Source organism: Panulirus ornatus, chromosome 23 (genome assembly GCF_036320965.1).
Source record: "Panulirus ornatus isolate Po-2019 chromosome 23, ASM3632096v1, whole genome shotgun sequence".
In the NCBI taxonomy this organism is placed as follows: Eukaryota; Metazoa; Arthropoda; class Malacostraca; order Decapoda; family Palinuridae; genus Panulirus; species Panulirus ornatus.
This window is the reverse complement of record NC_092246.1, coordinates 19480043-19499306: the sequence shown is the minus strand read 5'-3', so window position 1 is coordinate 19499306 and position 19264 is coordinate 19480043. Positions and strand designations below refer to the sequence as shown.

Sequence of the window (19264 nt, the reverse complement as noted above, 5' to 3'; positions counted from 1 at the left end):
AAAAATAAAAAATATGAAAGCAAGATGTGAAGGTCTAAGTTACACATTTACTAGGTTAAATCCTACCTGACATTTCTGTGAAGCCAAAAATTCTGAAGCAGTCATCTGACTGATGTCACTTGGTTCTGGAGTCTTAGGACGGGCTACCTGCTTATCAGCATCACTCTCTTTCTCTGACCCTGAAAATATAAGTGCTTCCCTTGCCTCAGAAGATTTTGCATTATTTTTTTCATCCTGTTCCTCTGACTCATCAGAATATAGTCTACCAAGAAAGTTGAGTTTAATAGGGGCATCATCATCATCTTCAATTTCACTGATCTTAGTCTCTTCTTCATTGTTGTTGCTAATGTGATTTTCTGTCTCCTCACCTTGCTCACCAAAATCTTCTAAACTATGCAACTGCTCACCAGCTGAAGGGTAGTTTACATCATATGGAAGAGAAATATGTTCTACTTCTTCAAACAGAGGAGGTTCTTCTATAGAAGCATTAGGATGTGATATGGTGCTCAAAGCAGATGTGAAATATGAGTGATAATGGGGAACTTGAATACCTTGTGGAGATTCTGAGGACACATCATCAGTAACAAATTGTCTTTCAAGTTTAGATTCAGAATCTACACAGCCATCAAGATGAAGGCTCTCTGGTTTCTCCAGAGGATTGTTGTTGGTAAGTATGTGGTGACGGTGGTGCATCTCATCAAAACATGATCGTCCAACTGATGGAATAGATTCAGGAGCTACATCATCTGACTCTTCATAAGTATAAAGCTGAATTTCATTTGTCTCTACTTCTTTCTCATGATCATTAATGAAAGCCAGATGACTCCTAGGCTTTCCCCTATCAACAATTGTTGCCTCATTTGTCTCAGTATCAACAATCAGAATATCTTCTGCATCAGCACTATTCCCTGAGTTATAGATTTGAATAGATGATGGCCCATCATCATCTAGATCTTCCAATATCAAACTATCATGAGCATTCTCAAGGCTTAAAGTTTCTTTCAATGTCTCCACAGTAAGATTTAGGCTCATATTTTTTTGCACTTCATTAGCAGCAGCACAACTGTCATCAGAAATTTTTCTTTCTTCACTATTTTTCATATTAGTATCTAAAATGTCCTCACAAGATGGAAGTTCACTTACTCCTGGTTGTTGTCCATTAACAATGATATTATTAACAGCTTCATGAATAGTGAATACTTTATCATCATTTGTAGGTTTATCTGCTAAGTTTTCTAAGGAAGGTTCCTCAAATTCAATGCTCTGATCATGAAATGATTCTAAATTACCACTGCATTTATTATTTAGTTTTCTTGCTGGAGAATCATCATCCTCTAAGAAGCTTTCTTCTTTTATTGGAGAAAGTGTAGTAGCCATTATCCCTCTGTAATTGATGACAATGTTTTCTCTATCTTCTCTATCTGTTGATGAAGTTTCATCTAATTCCTCAGGAACCAACTGTTCCTTATCCTCTTGTAAACCCCCAAGTTTCCGGTTCAATTCAGCTCGTAGAGCACTGATGTCTTCAGGCTTATACCCAAGCACTTCTTCATCATCTGTTGTGTTATAGGAAACATAAGTGCCTTCATCATCTAAACTCAGCATATCAGATGATGAATAGGGACTTTTGGTGGAGGAACTGTCACTTCGAGGACTTGCTTCTAAATCTTCCTGTGAGCCTTTATGTCCTTCTGAGGAAGTACCACTCCCACCAGCTGCCTGCTGAAGAAGTTGCCGAGTTTGGAAAGCAGCTTCCTGCCAGGCCATCATTTGCTGTTGCCAAAAGTCTCCATTCTCTGCTTCATCATTTTCTACTGCTGAATCCTGACTTTCCTGGGAAGTCCAACAATCATTATATTTCAATTTGTTCTTGTACGCACTGGGTGACAGGTCATCTTCATCCCTTAGAGTAAAATTTTCCTGAGTATTTGAATCAATTTCCTCTAATCTTAGTACACTGGAGTCAGTATTACTAGCTGAACTTGCATCTTCAAGATTTAGGATATTTGATGTCATACTAAATCCAGAGTCAACTGGAGTTGAGATCTTGAACAGTGAAACATCATTCTTTACACTGCTTTTCATGCTACAATCATTAACATCAATTCCAGAGTTTACATCACTTTTGAAGGAATTCTTAGATTTAATAAGTACAGCATCTAGTTCATCACCACATATACTTGGATCTGGGATATTTACAGCAGAATTTAGACAGGAGTCAACTTTGTTCACCTCATCTTTACACTTAGGTTGCTTTCCTAGGAAACTAGCTTCACTGTGGTTGACCACTTCAAAAGTGCTGTCTACTGATGATTCCCTCATGTATGTAAAGGAATCTGATGGTGTATCAGTAATGCCGTAAGAAATATTGGGAGAGCACTGTGCATCATTTACTTGATTTGTCTTTGGAAATGTGCTGTTTCCAGCATCTACAGAGCTGGTTTCATTGATGGGTGTTCTAGACTCACTATCAAAATGGGATGTTGCACTATCATAAAGCTCTGAAACTTCTCTTGGTGACACCAGCTCTGTTGTAAAAGTGCTTGATTCTGCAGTAAAATAAGATTCATCGCTAAATTTGGATTTTTGATTGGTTGAGTCATTTAAAAATGATTCTATATCATATACATTTGACGGCCCATTTTGCCCACTGTCAGAGGTGTGCTGCAAACAAGAATCATTAGATATATTTGAATTTGAGCTAAAAAACATATTAACATTAACTTCAGGTCGACTTTCTACAAAGCTAGATTCTACATTACTGTCACTGGCCATGACAGCACAAATTTCATCACATGTACTGTGCTCAAATGTACTACTTAAATCAAGTTTATTTGGAGAACTGCATTTTGGGTATACTTTAAGAAAAGGTTCTATTTCTTTCTGACTTACAGAATTATTTTCAGTCTTCTCAAAAGCATCACCTAATACATCATTCACTAAATCACATTTCACACCAGCATTTTCATCAAAACTTTCCTTAAAAATTGTCTCTGAGGTAGCTTTCTCCCCATTCATTGCACTGCCCAGAAATCTGTCCCACTGTTCCAAATCAAATTCAATTCCACTAACTTTATTTTCTGCATAGCTACTCTTATTTGATAATACAGATGAATGTTCCTCAACATTTTCCTCAACTGGTAAAGAAGAAACCTGGACAGATTCATCCCCTGACCTTATAACTTCAGTTGATTTGACAGCTCTGTAAAGGTCTAGGGAATAATCCTCTAGTGCTCCGATCACAACATCTTCTCCTTTAACAATCTTTTCAGGTTTGTAGCTAGGAGACTTTAGATTATCTTCAACCTCAAGTACTGTGTGTTCTTCCTTGGTGCTGTGATTTTCATCTTCTGTTTTGTCTATGTTACTACCAAACACTAGTCTTTGCTTGGTATCTGGCTTACTAATACTTAAATTTTCCCCATCAACATATAAGTTCTTGTCAACAATACAGCTTCCATCTTGATTATCTGATCCATTACTTAAAAAGGTAGAGGAGTATGCTTTCTCTTCCATCTCCTCTGGTTTTAAAATATTTCCATCATCTTTTTTACATGGAGTACTTGTTAACCTTTCTCTGGGATTTTCTTGGACATAATCAAGGAACTTAGTGAGATCTCCCATCTTGTGTGAATCTTCCTCATGATCATTATCTGATAACTTCTTCACTTTAGGTGAGTCATTTGCATCAATACTATTCACTTTTTGGCAACTATTCCCTTCTTTGTCACTATTCCCAAACTCCTCAATTCTGTGCACTTCTGCATTTCGAATGTTCTCACTAAATGTAACCGAGTCAATGTGAGGTAGTTTTTCATGCACATCCACGTATGAAAACTTGGCTACAGCAGTTGAGGGGTCACTTTGATCTTCAAATATGAAACGAAATTCTTTTGGCTGACTACTATTCATGACTTTCAACGAGCTCTCAACAGGTGGGGGGCTGGGGGTGCTCAGCTTTACACTGGCATCATGCACAACAATATCTGGAAGAGTAACTGGTTTAGGCTCTCTTGAAGATACAACACAATCAGGTGATGCTGGCAAAGGTTTTGGTCCCACAGAAGTATCTAGAGAATGAAAGGAATTATTGTTTCCTTCTTTGACATTGCAATAATAATCTTTTCTCTCCTCTGTACTCTCAGAGGAGTTAACTTCACCTAAAAAAGGATCCTGTTCACTATTTTGTCTTTCAAGAAAATTATTTGAATTGTCTGAATCTGTGCCTGTTGCCAGTCTGTCTGTAGACCCTGCTTCTGAATCTAGGAGTATTTCTGACCGACTTAAAGATGGATCAACATTGAAATCTTGGATTCTGTATTCAATAGATGATGGATTTTCCCTGCTTGCCTCAGTAATGATTGAATATCTATGCTGTGCTTGTAATCTCTCTAGTTCACCCATGAATTTCATATCCCTGAGAGCTTCCCTGATATTACTCTCACTTGAGTATGTTTTCTCCTGGGCTAAAGTTTCAAATGCTAACGAATTTCGTTGACTGGCATTATCAGAGTCACTGCCATCATCTACTACAGTTAATTTCATAAAGTCCTGGACACTCTGGCTCTTCAACCTTACCATCTCAGTGAATTCCCCTTGTTCTAACCTCAGTGAAAAACCCTCATCCTCCCCTTCTGACAATGTCCTCGTCAGACTAGGATGTCCACTTCCTTCCTCAACAGACAATCTGCCCACTTGAGCAATTTTGGATTCAGGAGGATTAGACACAAAGGAATCTTTACCAAGTTTGAAATTTATTCCTCCCTTCTCTGGTGATGTCTGGGTTGTACTAGGTTCTGACTTTTCTCCAGCTAAATAATCATCTAACTTGAGTATTGCATCTGTTATCTCCTGGGTCAGACTGTCAATTGGCTGCCCTGGTTCAACTCCAAGCCATGAAGGAAGGGCTGATCCAAATTTGGCTGCCATCTTAGCATCTAGATCTTCCACTGAGCCATGAAGATTTTGCAAGCTTGGTGACATTGCTCCTCCTAAATGGCGATGGCCTGATACTGACAAGCTGAAGTCACTTTCAAATCTGAAACAACAATGTTTGCATCAGCTACTGCTTATGATATTTGCTTCAGTCACCTCCTGAAAACGAAATTATCAGAAGACATGATAATTTACCATGAAATAGAGACAGGTATATAAAAATAATGAAGCCAAGAAATATATTTATAAAAATTTTTTCTACAGAGCTTAGACTTAATAGGGAGCAATGGAAAACACATAACATTCTCTACCAAGGAACAGAAACTCTGCCCAGACAAAAACCTGGCTTTACTACCTGCAGGCACTACCAGAAGCATCAGGTAAAAAGTTCTAAATATGACCATATTTGAGAGATCTGATTTGTCTTCCCCTTTCCTACCACTGAGATAGGGTACAAAAGACATCATATTCTCTCATAACATTTGTTATGCAAGGTGATGGAGGAAAGGGTTTGAGAAAAAATACTGGTATTTGATCATAGCAACCCAATCATAGGCAGGGATCAAATACAATGTTCTAGTTTTTACTTGAGTGAAATCTGTAGCCAACCATGGGCTACATAATCAACCATCTGACTCCATCTTTAATAACCTCCAAGTCAGAAATAAAGTGCCCATTTAGGGCGGCAATCATTTGGATTGTTTCAGTCAATTATACTTACCATCTAATTGTTCTTTAACGACAGATTTTGGGATGAGTATCTTGCCACAGCCTATATGAAGCTTGATGAAAACTTTATAAGTATGGTCAAACAGCTCAGCACATCACTAAGCAAAACACAATAAAGGAGAATCTCTCATGCTCAAGGAACACTGCCATAGACAGAAAAGAATTTTCAACTTTCAAAACCAATATTCCTACAAAGCTGAAGCTTCTATCATCGAACTGCAGATATAAAAGTCTTCCATACGTAAACCTTTTCACATCTTAAATCTATATCATTGTGAAGATAAGTATAAAACAGCTCAGAAGAGAGTATATAATCCTTGATAACTGAGTAAAATAGTATTCATATAACATGAAGAGTTATCTTTTGAATGCTTTTAATCAGAAAAAAAACAGTTTTTCTCGAGCAATATCTTTCTTAGTTTTTTCCATATTACTTATATGTAATGCAACCCCTCATGTACAGATCTTTAAGAACCTTAACAAAATATACTAAAAGAGAAGGTATCTATATTAGACACGACATACAATAACTCAAGCCTTAATGTCTTTGAAAGTCAAAAGCATTACCTAAAGGAAATACTTCTTTCCTCACCATCTTTCTCATTACCTGAGGTCAGAGCTATTGCCACCATGTACAATACTATGATCACGACAATGTTGTTGCTGGAGCTGGTCCCATCGCTGTTCAAAATCACTTATAGATGATGTGTCTTGACAGGCAACTGATGAATTCTCCCACAGGTGCATTAACAAAGAATGAATATGGGTCATGGGGGGCCTACAATACTCTGGGTCCCAGCAGAGTTTCATAATATCAAACCTGAAAAATATCAATGCCAGTGTTGTGGGCACGCCATGAAAAAATTAATGAAGAATAAATCATGAAAATGCCAAGTAAATTTGGTACTGCATAGGAACAAAAGTCTTTTACTCAAATAAAGAGGTGGTTTCCAAAAAGACCAAACATGCTAGAATCTATTCCTGCTGTTTGAATCACAGTAAAAAAGTTTATTACACCTTGTTCTTATTCACTGCTAGGGTTGCATTACAGAAAAAGAAAAAGTTGCTTTTAACAAAAATGCATTAAGCAAATTTCATGTATTAAGGGAAATGTATTCCTAACAAGGACCTTTTTTAAATCTAAGGTGATTTTTTGGACAATCACAAAAGCATGACTCTACAGTTTATATCAAATAGAGTGCAGCACTAAGTTCAACTGTGGAGGAACTTGCCTTCAAAGTAAGGTAATTAGAAGATGCTCTCATTGTATGTCAAATCTATCTATCTACATCTCTGATGCACATACCCTCCTGGAACTCCCATCAAGAGGGTAGATGTTTGAAGATACCCTTAAAGTCATTTCCTAAAACAATTTCTATATTATTTCCTTTCTTTTCTCAATTCAGGTATGTTAACACAGTACAGTAACTGATAAAATAATAAATAAAGACTTCTAGTTTTGATAATACTAATGACACAGGAAAAACAAGCATTTCGAACTTCTACAACAATTAAGAACCTATCACCACACTTACAGCTTGTCTGCATGAAGCACAAGGGACTTTGGAGGTTCAAGAAGACAAGTTTGATCCACAATGACCTGCTGTATTACTTGGTCATCATCAAGGTTTGTATATGGCATCTCTCCTCGACTTACTATTTCCCAAATCATCACTCCAAAACTCCACACATTTGCTGCTTTAGTAACCTGAAAAGAAATGTAGGATTGGAAAACTTAAAGACCTTTTCTCTCCTAGGAAGTGTCCTGTAATCATGAAAGATATATTCCCTAGGAATATAAGAGTCATGACACTTCCAAACCCCATCAATCCAATAAGGAGGCACCAACATTTTCTTTATTTGTAATGGACCTTTGGGTTTATATCACAGCTACTTGCTGATCATTCTAGTTGGTCTGTAACCAATCAGCAACCAAAATGGGTTAACATGAACAACCCACTCACCTCCAGCTTCCAGCTGCTCAGAGCTTACAAGTTACAGATCATGGGTGCCAACACAAGGCAAACAGGAAGGTACAATGAAAAGGGCAGCTACTGCTTCATGCAGTTTCTGCTACTATAAGAATCAATATAAAGATACATATAAGTTATCAACAGGAAAGTAAGGTATACAGTATTTTCCTGTTCTAAAAGACAAGTTGAGGGAAAGTTAGTCCATTATAAGCTGAATTTTGTTACAATCTGAATTTTTCCTTGAGGAAACTAGGAATTCCTAAAATGGTGCAAAGATTATGTGATGTTCTGTATGTCACCCTTCAAGGCTGGAGATAATCAAGGAGAAAAAAACTAAGATGAATCAGAAACAAATAGCTCCAAGGGTCAACCTGAAGTCATCTAAATCACCTCTTGGTCAGAAATGCAGGTGGAGTCCAAAAGGTGGGTACAAAGGTATCACTGAAGGTGGAAGCTGCACTTGCCGAGGCTTCACTTGATGTCCTGGTCCTGTTGACAGACTGCTGAGGCTTGAAGATTTCATTAAATGTCTGTCTCAGGAAGTCCTGCTGCACCTTGACCATGCTAAACCTAATCCTCCTTAGATTCACACTAGGTATTGACCTCTATGGCGTTTTCCTGGGTAATGAACCCTGAAGAGGGGTGTCAGTAGCACCCGAAGCATCATTGAATTTCACTCTCATGGTGTCATAAACATCTTCCTCCTCTTCTAACTCTTCCTGCAAAGGATCAGATGACCTGGAAACTTCCTGACAATCTTCTCATCAGCAAGGTGATGGTAACCAGGAAGGCAAGCATGATCCTCCAACCACTCTTTAACTTCTTCCACCTTTACACTCCATGAATGAGGACTTGAGCAAATTCTTGGGCTGAAATCCCTAAATGTCAGGCTCCTCTTTAGGTGTCTACAGCACCTTGTTCTGCTATGATGAAAGGTATCCATAGGAACAGAACCCATGGACATCAGACACTTCCAAACAACATAAAGGAAAAACAATCATATTCCAAAACTCAACATATTGTCACATAATATCAACTCTGATACAAAAAATTGTAAGTATATAAGAGTAGTAAATGATTTGTAATTATGCACACAAAGCTTATTAACACAAAACTCATTTCTTTTCTTTGATAAGTGAACTCATATCATCAAATGATGATTAAATGGTTCTTAGTGCAGACTACTGAAGCAATTTTCTTAACTCAAAAGTATAATGAATACATAAATCAAATAAATGGTATCAGTGAATTAAAAATATAATAAAAAACTATTTTCCACAAGAATCTACAATACTCTACAAGTTCAGTTGAAAACTACTTACACAGTCCTCTCTTTGTTACAGGGATAAATTACAGAACACATCCATTAAAAGCTACTGTATATTACTAATCATGCAAAATAATACCTTAAGTTTGCAACTTCATCCTATGAAGACAATTATAAGTTCTTTTCATCATAATCAATCTTAATATAACTCACACAAAATGACTGCTATAACTAATGTTCAAGATAGTAAATCATAAGTCAAGGATAGAAAATTTCACTAAGTCATAAATAAAGCATTCTGTTATGAAAACTTACTTCTTTTGTTTCAATGGTTGTGTCAGTACACCTTAATGTTTCTGGAGCACACCATCTTAGAGGCAAAGCGACATCTCCAGCACAATAATACTCATTCTGCATAAAGAAGAAAAGTACAAAAATATATACAGTAATGGAGTATACATATTTAATTAAGCAGCGATAAAAGGTAAAATTTTCACCGCTCATAAACAGAAAGATCAGAAGTGCACTCTACTTCAATGTTTGACAGTGAAATTGGACCTAGAATGGATGACTACCCAATGCTAGAGCTCAGAGATGGATTCTTGTAAAGATGTTACTGAGAAAAAATGGACAAAAAATTTCCAAATAAAATGAAAGAAATATCTAATAAAGAAAAGCGATAACTTTTCAGGAACAATGGACACATGGGAAGAACACAAAAATGTGACAGTAGGAAAATATTGGGTAAGGTGAGTCTGAGTGAGTGTAGGGAATGACCAAAGACAAACTGAAGAAACTGAGGGAAGGAAATGTGTGTGTGAGAGGAAGGCCACGCGATAATAATATTAAAGATTAGTTAAAGATGGGAATGAGCAGAAGAGTTGGGATATAATAACAGGAAAGGTGAAAAGATGGAGGGAAAGAGAGAGATATAAGATTGTAGGCAGACCATGCTGTTAGTTTGAATCTCGCTAGCTGGCTAAGCTACATATTAGAATTGGTTTTGGATGAGCTCTGACAAGGACATTCCCTTTTCATAGTTTCAATTTTTGTCTGTTTTCCTGGCGCTACCTCACTGTAGTGAGGGGTAGCGATGCTGTTTCCTGTGGGGTAGGGTAGTGACAGGAATGGATTAAGGAAAGCAAGTATGAATATGTACATGAGTATATATGTATATGTATGTACATTGATAGGTATATGTATGTATATGGTGTATATGGGCATTTATGTATATATATGTGTATATGAGTGGATGGGCCAATCTTAGTTTGTTTCCTGGCGCTACCTCACCAAAGTGGGAAACAGCAATTATGTATCAAAAAATAAATAAACATACTATTTTACTATACTTGGTGGCTGTTTCCCATGCTAGCTAGGTAGCACAAGGAAACAGATGAAGACCCATCCTGGCACAAGCACACCCATTCCACACTTTATGCAGGAGTTATGTTCTGTGAAAACATCACACAAAGAGAAATTGCATGTGGTGAACCATTAACATACAGCAAAGCTGCTTTGGCTCACTTTCTACTGCACACACCTGCATAGTAGCAAATTTTAACTGCATGAAAAGAGGGATTGGTAGTATTAAGGTCCTTGCAGAATAGTGAAATTACATATAGTGATCCCACATAAAGCGAGGGATGGGTGAAAAAAATAAAGAAGCAAGGATATCAAGAAAAGTTAGACTAAAAGGAATAAAAAGTTTCTATATGATTAAGAAAGCTCTGGGGAGCAAAGGCATAAATCTAAATGTAAATATCAACTTGACTGCTGATATAGGTATGAAAGCAAATGCCAATGCTGACTTGCATGGTGAATGGTACAATAAAAGCACTACCAGTATTTCACAAAAGTGAGCTGATAACTACCATAATTGTAAAAGATGGATAATATCCCTTCAAGACTTTATTTACCATCAGTTTTATCTTTCTCAATATGGTCTCCAGATAAAAAAATAAACAACTTTTCCAAAAGGTATACTACATTAGAAGACCTTTTATCTGTAGATTGTTCTTGCCTCAGTCTCACAGTTAAACTTCATTATTTCATGGATTGTTTGAAAGATGATGATGGTAAAATTGTATTCTATGAGAAAGCTTGAAAGCTTTACTGCAGAGAGAATTCAAATATATTGTAGATATATGTAAAGTCAAAAGGTATTCCAGATATTAATATTACTTCTGAAATACTAAAATTTTTTCAAACGAGGTCTTCTCTTTCAGTCACAAAGAAAATCTCTTTCAGTTGAACTTTTGTTTGTAGACTGGAGCAGGGAAGAAAGAATACTATCCAATACTAATTTGTTGATTTTCTAATGCTGACAATTTTACCATCATCCTTGAAGCTTCATGCCCTCTTTCAAACAATCCATGAAATAATGAAGTTTAGCTATGAGACTGAGGAAAGAATAATCTAAACATAAGAGGTCTTCAAATGTAGAGACAAGAAATCCACACTCAAATCTACAAAACAACTAAGACAGCAAAAAACAGGCTTAATAACAATACTCCATAGAGAGGGCAAAAGTTAAATAAAGCAGCTTCCTTACCTTGTAAAAATCTATGTTGTATCCATAATCTCCAATTTTAACAACATAATCTTCATCAACTATGCAATTTCTTGCAGCGAGGTCCCTGCAGGAGAGAGAAAGGATCTTGAATTAAAGAATCTCAAATCTAGGAGAGAGATCTGGAGTAACACCATTATCTTTTATTATACATGCTCACAATTTCCCACATTAGCACGCTCATTGTGTGTCTTAGAAGGCGACTATGAGGAGCAGGAGCAAGTGGCTGGAGATTCAACCTCCTGTATCATCTTTCAAAAGAAGGAACAGAATAAGGAGCCAAGAGAAGAATTTTTCCTCTAAAGGCTGAGTCATCTTTCTTGAAGCTACAGAAGAGAACAATTGCAAACAGAAAAATCTTAAAACTGAAGAAATAAATGTTACATGTATTCTAAGTAGACAGGCATTATAGCAAGTGTCAAACAATATCAAGAGTTGAAGCACACATAACTTGGCTTCCTACCTTTGAATGAGTTATCAATGAAAAGTTATAATCACACAAGCATATCTACACTCGTTCCTTAAAAGACTTACGTGTGGATGAAAGAATAAGAATGCATGTGCATGAGTCCAGAGGCAACATCTAAAATCATTCGCAGTAATGCTGACTCTCTCAGACTCTTGTCATGTTTCACCACAGCCTTAAGATCCCCCTGAAATTTTGTGATGTTCAATATCAAAAGATATAGTACATAACAATCAATGAAAAAACAAAAGAAACACTGTTAATAGACATTCTAAAAGCCTCCAAAGCTCATTCTAATCATGGTGAAAAGAACATTTACACAATTTCCTGTGCACTAGAAACCTCACTGTCTCAGCAGATAATTTTCTCATAATTTGTCTTGACCAAAGGAATGATTCTTAATGTAAAATGAGAATCATAAAACATTGGACACACTGTATCACAAAAAAGGGGAAGAGATGCAAATAAAGCTCTTTATTTTTTTTGCTATGAGGAGTTACTAGTGAAATACAGGTATTAAATTTCATTTGCAGGACATAACTTACCCTTGGACATAACTGCATTAAAATTAAGAATGGCTCAGTTTCCAAACAATGAGCCAAAACTTTCAAAACATTTGGGTGTGATAAGTCACGATAGGGCCGCAACTCATGCAGAAAGTACATTTGTTCTGTTGGGGTAGCATCTTCTCTGAGAATCTTCACTGCAACTGGTGTCTGGCCACGGGAAGAAGTATTTGGGGTTACAGATGAAGTGACAGGAGAGTCTCCTTTTGTGTGGTCACTGAAGATGCCCGTGGCTCGACCTTCAAGAACCTGTAAATAGACTACTTTATAGAAACCTACTTAGTAATCCCCTTGAGGGGGTTCCAGGTGGGAATAGACATCAGAGATACAAATAAACAAATTGTACCACTTCTGGTCTTATATGCCAATGAAATCACCTTCTATTTTCTATTTTGCTTTGTCGCTGTCTCCCGCGTTTGCGAGGTAGCGCAAGGAAACAGACGAAAGAAATGGCACAACCCACCCCCATACACAATGTACACACACACATGCCCACACACGCAAATATACATACCTATACATCTCAATGTACACATATATATACTCACACAGACACATACATATATACCCATGCACACAATTCACACTGTCTGCCCCTATTCATTCCGATCGCCACCTCGCCACACATGGAATACCATCCCCCTCCCCCCTCATGTGTGCGAGGTAGCACTAGGAAAAGACAACAAAGGCCCCATTCGTTCACACTCAGTCTCCAGCTGTCACGCAATAATGCCCGAAACCACAGCTCCCTTTCCACATCCAGGCCCCACACAACTTTCCATGGTTTACCCCAGACGCTTCACATGCCCTGATTCAATCCACTGACAGCACGTCAACCCTGGTATACCACATCGATCCAATTCACTCTATTCCTTGCCCGCCTTTCACCCTCCTGCATGTTCAGGCCCCGATCACACAAAATCTTTTTCACTCCATCTTTCCACCTCCAATTTGGTCTCCCACTTCTCCTCGTTCCCTCCACCTCCGACTCATATATCCTCTTGGTCAATCTTTCCTCACTCATTCTCTCGATGTGCCCAAACCATTTCAAAACACCCTCTTCTGCTCTCTCAACCACGCTCTTTTTATATCTACACATCTCATTTCCAGCACATCCACCCTCCTGCGCACAACTCTATCCATAGCCCACGCCTCGCAACCATACAACATTGTTGGAACCACTATCTTATCTTCTGAAAAATTCTACATGTCAACAATTATTTCTTCTTGGCTCCTACATACACAGTTTCACTGCAATTTCCAAAAGACTGCAAGATATCTCATTGTGCTCGAATCTGGTTTTCATAATGAGGATAAGAGTTGTATATGTACTGTAATGAACATGAACAGGTGTACAAATCAATGATTAGTCAATTATTCTTAAATCAATACAGTACACTTTAGTTTAACTTCAATGCCTTATACCTTCAAGAAAAAAAAAACTAAACTATGAAGAATTCTCATATGGAATACTGTTACTTTAAGTGATATTCTACATGTTTTCTCTTACAAAATAAAAAGTTCATGGTATAAACAAACTGAAGAGGAGAGACTGACCTGGCCAAACCATCCTTTGCCTATCTCTCTAACATACTGTAGCTGGTTACGAGGAAAGTTCTGATGGGGCTCGGCTGCAAGAGAAAAATATATACTTTATGATGTATGTAAACCACATTCAAATTTCTGTCAATCCAAATATCATATGAGTAAACTCAAAAGCAGATAAAGATCTCTTACCAAACCACTCATCAGTATGAAGACCTGTAGGGGTGGATGCAGCCTGGCCAGGAAAGGAAGGTGGAAGAGTTCTGTCTGTGATCTGTTGGTTACTGCTTCGTGTGCCCAGCCGAGGCCGAATGTCTGGTAGTGGCTCGAAGTTAATCTGTAAAGCGGACATAAACACACGATAACTCTTTTATAAAACACCCTGCAAGGTGACATCCATCCTCAAGAATCTAACACTGATTTGAGTGCATTTTTGAAAACCTGGTATACGAATGAGTAACAGTTAAGCAGTATAACAATCTTGTTTATCTAATCATGCATGTTTTTTTATGAAATTCAACAAGTCTCCTGCAAGGTGAGAAAAAATTTCATTTAAAAAGGGACAGGATATCCCCTTGCTTGTTGAAAGATACTACTTTAATTTCATAAAATGTAAGAAATGCTTGTGTTGAGTACACAGTATGCAGCACTCCATGGACTGGCTATGTTGGAATCCTTATGTGAAAAGTTTAATTGATTATTACAAAGATTAGCAGAATAACTACGGTTCCATCAGACACATGACCATTTTTTATGGTAGAAATGATGTAATCCCATGTTGGTTTCAAGAGTTGTCTTTTACTTTCCCCCTGCAGTATGATAAAAATAACTAATTATGAGAAACAAGGCTGATGATGAAAATAATCATTGTTTATCCAAAGCACATCTGAGCACTGCTGCATTGTATGGTTAAAAGCCAAACAAGCTGAGATAAATTCGCTGGAGAGAATTCAGAAACATTATACCAGCAAAAGTGAGGTGATGGAACATCGAATTCACTATGATATCTCAAAAGAGCTAAGCTGTAACTGATCATTCTCAAAAGAACAGAAAGGTATGTGATAGTCTATAAATGGTTGCAGATAGAGAGGAAAAGTAAAAAGGAAAAAAAAATACATTTTTAGACCTAAAAACCTCATACATGGGAAGAGACAGTGATAAATCCGAGAATATACTTATGGATATATTGAAAGTGCCTGTGAAAGAGGCTTTGGGATTAAAGAATTTTAATAGAGGGGAACTGGCTTAGGGATTAATTGACTGAGGAATGGTATTATCGTAAAACCTATCCAAGATATCATAGCCTTTATGTTTTGTCTATTTCATGAATTAGATTCGACTATTTGCAGTTTAGCTCAATATACCAACTCTACCACTAAAATCGTAAGTCATAACAGTTTCGAAACTAATCATGTTGGAATCGTAAAATGATACTAATTTCCCTCATTTCTTGAACTTTGCTGTTTTCACGTAATCATATATCTTAATGGCCAAGTGATTACTTCAAAGCGGGTAGCAAAACCAATTGGACTTTGGTGTGCTTTCACTACATATCACCAGGATTACCATATCACGTCAACTTCCACCAAAAAAAAACCTTGTGAGTGACGTACATTAACATCCTCCCACCTCAATTAAAAAAATAATTTTCAAAATCTCATCTAATATTCACAAAGAATACAGCCCTTCCAAAGGAGTTTCAATGTTAAATCATAATAGGGAAAAACCACAACACAGAATTGGTCTCGATTTTACCAAGAGACATAATAAAACATACAACCGAGGGTGCTCTTAAAAAAAAGAAAAATGTTGAAAAATCCTGGAAATACTGAGACGGGAAATATAAGTGGGTAGTAAGTGGGAGGTTGCCTGACCCCTGCGGCTGTGACGGTGGCTGGATGCAGGAGCAGCACGCCCACCTCCCACCTTTACCAGACAAAAAATATATATGACCACCATTTCCACGTTGGAAGAATTTTTGCTTCCTTGTGTGCAATGTTAGCGTATTGTCGGCGGGGCAAATAAATATCAGTTCAGGAAAACGCAGGCATAATACAGTGTTGTACCGTTCACATTCGTATTTTGCTCTTCCCTAAGGAGGAATAAAATCCAATTTGACAAATCCATTTCCCCGTTCCTACGACTGTCTATTCGACCCACTGCCCTCCAGACATGATATACTGTTCCTGTCCTGGTAATATATGGTGTACAGCTCATGCAAATCATAAGAAGTCTCCGTAAAATCTAAGTCAATGTGAATGGAGTGAGAAACATCTGAATGTCTCAATGGACCCGGCAATCTTCTACATCACCAGCTCTCTCAAAAACGTTCGCTCTGCTGATATTACTTCCTGTCTGATATATTCTCAGCTTTACTCTCTTCATCGTCACATGAAATGTATGACACATTTGTTTCTATTTCTCCGGAAGCATCTAATCATTAGGTTCGGACATATTTTGTGTAACAACGACATGACCGCTAAAACTACTCTCTCTCTCTCTCTCTCTCTCTCTCTCTCTCTCTCTCTCTCTCTCTCTCTCTCTCTCTCTCTCTCTCTCTATATATATATATATATATTATATATATATATATATATATGTATATTCATATATGCATGATACTCCACACACAGAAGAACGAGGCAGCAGCAGCACATACAGAGCGGAACATAACGGGTTGGGGGCGGTACTGGAGAATGACAAGTCTTTGCTGGCGGATGACACACACACACACACACACACACACACAATGAAGTTAAGCAAGAAATTCGTAAAAAAATTATATAAAGAAGTACGTTCTATGTTATGTCCTTTGGCTGCTCTATCACTACATCTTTTGAAGAACCGTTCACTGTCTACGTCTTCTATCTGGTTTATAAACTTGAAAGACTGTGCTCAGTTCACCCCTTACTCCTCTCTCACCCATGGTGGGCAAATCTAAGGCCTCAAGCCTTTCTCTGCAACACAATTCTCTTAATTTTGGTACAGTCTTTGTTGTCTTCCTCTCAAGTCTAGACCTCAATAGGCTCTGTGATTCCGTAGGTGTGGTGATCAAACCAAAGCAATATTCTAGTTTGGCCGTATGTAGGATGTGAGCCGCATGATGAATATTTCCTTGTCCATGAACTTGAAAGCACTTCTGACATTTTTCCAGCACACAGCTGTGGTTCCCTTCGCTGCTCTCCTAAGCTGGGACTCTGGCGACAGGTTAGGGACGATGTCGAACCCCTAAGGCCGTCTCGCTCACAGATTCCAGCATCTTATCTCTTATATGATATTCACATCGAGGGCACCTTTCGCTGTGACCCATCTTCACTACACATTTACGGCAATCCTCCAAGCTTTTCCATCATTTGTGCCTGGTGATCCAGTTTCTTAAATGGTACAATGTCAAATGCTTTCTGGCATCCAGCAACAAACAATTCACCCAGGCGTCCCTTTTCTCTACAACAGTTCACTACACATAACCGAAATCGTGTTATCTCTCACTCAAGTCATTTCTCCTTTGTTGGAGGTCATCTATTTGCTTTCTGATTATCTTTCCCAGTACCTTACGGACCGCATTCGTCAGGGGGAACCGCCTCTACCCCGTCTCCTTTCTCAAAGACAAGTATGACATTTGCCACTTCCTACTCTCAAGCAGTGTGTGTGTGTGTGTGTGTGTGTGTGTGTGTGAGTACCTATTTGTACCGAACTGGGAGGGAGTTTTATGTTCGTGGGGTCCCATGTCTTGAACATTCTCTACTGTCTTACAGCTTCTTAAATTCAAGCAGGTTATCTGCATTGGCCATGTCTTCGCCAATTTCGTTCCATTTATCCACCACTCATACTACAAAAGTACCTGACTTCTTTCTGAAGTTTCTTGCTAAATTTCATGTTATTTCCCGTAGTTGTTCTATCCCTACATCTCTCAAAGAACCGCTTTTGTGTGTGCATTTGTTACTCATCTGCTCTGTGCGCCGGCACCTGCGCAGGTGCCTCAGTGACCCCGCACTACAGAGGTCAGGTGGTCGCCTCACTCGTCCTTGTGAGTGACAGAACTCGCCACATCTTCCCAGCCGACACATCCCGGAAGCGTAGGCGTTATTCTCACGTCATGGTTATTCGTTCCATTCCATTTCTCGCCAGGGCTTTCACCCAGTACTACGTGAAGGCAACTGATGGGCTTCACTTCCCAACGACTTTCACAGATAACGGTCGAAGACCTACATTCCACCGGACGGTGATAGTCGCCAGCCGAGCGAGACAATCAGGTACGTTGGCACTGGGAACCTCCTGTCAGTCTAGCCTAGCCCCGCCTCGTCAACCTCACCGTCCTCCCGCCAGCCTCACCACTCATTGGCTGCCCCCCGGGGTGTGGTGTGAGGTAGTGTTCCTCCCTTTCGTCTCAGGATAAAGGGGCGTGAGCGTCCGTGCTCCACGCACACGTCCGTGGTCGGATACTCCCCGCACGCATGCACACGCAGCCATAGATTGTGACCCAACGGTGACGCCAACAGAATCCCCCGGGCCTTCGTCATGAGCGCTACGCCCCCGAACTCAGGGCGCTCACTACAAGAGTGGACTGGGCCTACTACACCCCCACCCCTGAACACACACTAGGTGCGTCCATCCGGTCATTAGCGATGCCATTGTCTACAAAAACACACACGGGCCTCCGCAGTGAAGTGGTTCGTCTTACCATGAGTCAGCACGGGCCAACTCTCGGTCGAACCCGCATGGGTTCGAATCCTGGGCGTGTAAGAGGGCCTACACCCAACCCATGTGTTCATCTTCCACTTTGGGCTGGTCGAGAAATGAGTACCTATCTCAGGCTGTGTGTGTGTGTGTGTGTGTGTGTGTCTGTGTGTGTGTGTGTAGTCACACCCACACACCTGAAGATACCTGGCTCAACACGTGTGTGACAGGTCCTAATCACATGTGTATGGACCCAAACTCTTTCTGGGAGTGAAGAAAACCATAACTCGAATTTCAACGTACAACTGAAAACCCGAGAATTTGGCTAATGACAAGAAACAATCTTAACGTGAATATGGAAAAAAGGACGTTAACTATACACATGGGTAAGTAGGATTTGGGGAGGAGAAAAAAAGGGAAGGGGGGAGACAAGACGAGGCCAGCCTGAGATAAAGGAGAGGTACGGGAGATTGAATGGGGGAAGACAGTAAAACAGAGGAGGAATTGAGGCGTTGCCAGTACAGTACTCCCGCCCTC

The 19264-nt window shown here is 38.9% G+C and overlaps 1 protein-coding gene across 9 annotated transcripts in view; it reads right to left on the bottom strand.

Moving 5' to 3' along the window:
- Positions 1-19264, bottom strand: part of LOC139756863 (uncharacterized) — a 206994-nt gene that overhangs the window by 30441 nt on the left and 157289 nt on the right. For all 9 annotated transcript variants that reach the window (XM_071676700.1, XM_071676701.1, XM_071676703.1 and 6 more), the window contains 9 exons: positions 14243-14387; positions 14063-14136; positions 12485-12754; positions 12008-12126; positions 11456-11540; positions 9220-9315; positions 7200-7372; positions 6272-6484; positions 67-5038 (listed from right to left, as the gene is read on the bottom strand). In XM_071676700.1, the coding sequence (XP_071532801.1) occupies positions 67-5038; positions 6272-6484; positions 7200-7372; positions 9220-9315; positions 11456-11540; positions 12008-12126; positions 12485-12754; positions 14063-14136; positions 14243-14387 (6147 nt within the window). The remainder of the gene's footprint in view (positions 1-66; positions 5039-6271; positions 6485-7199; positions 7373-9219; positions 9316-11455; positions 11541-12007; positions 12127-12484; positions 12755-14062; positions 14137-14242; positions 14388-19264) is intronic.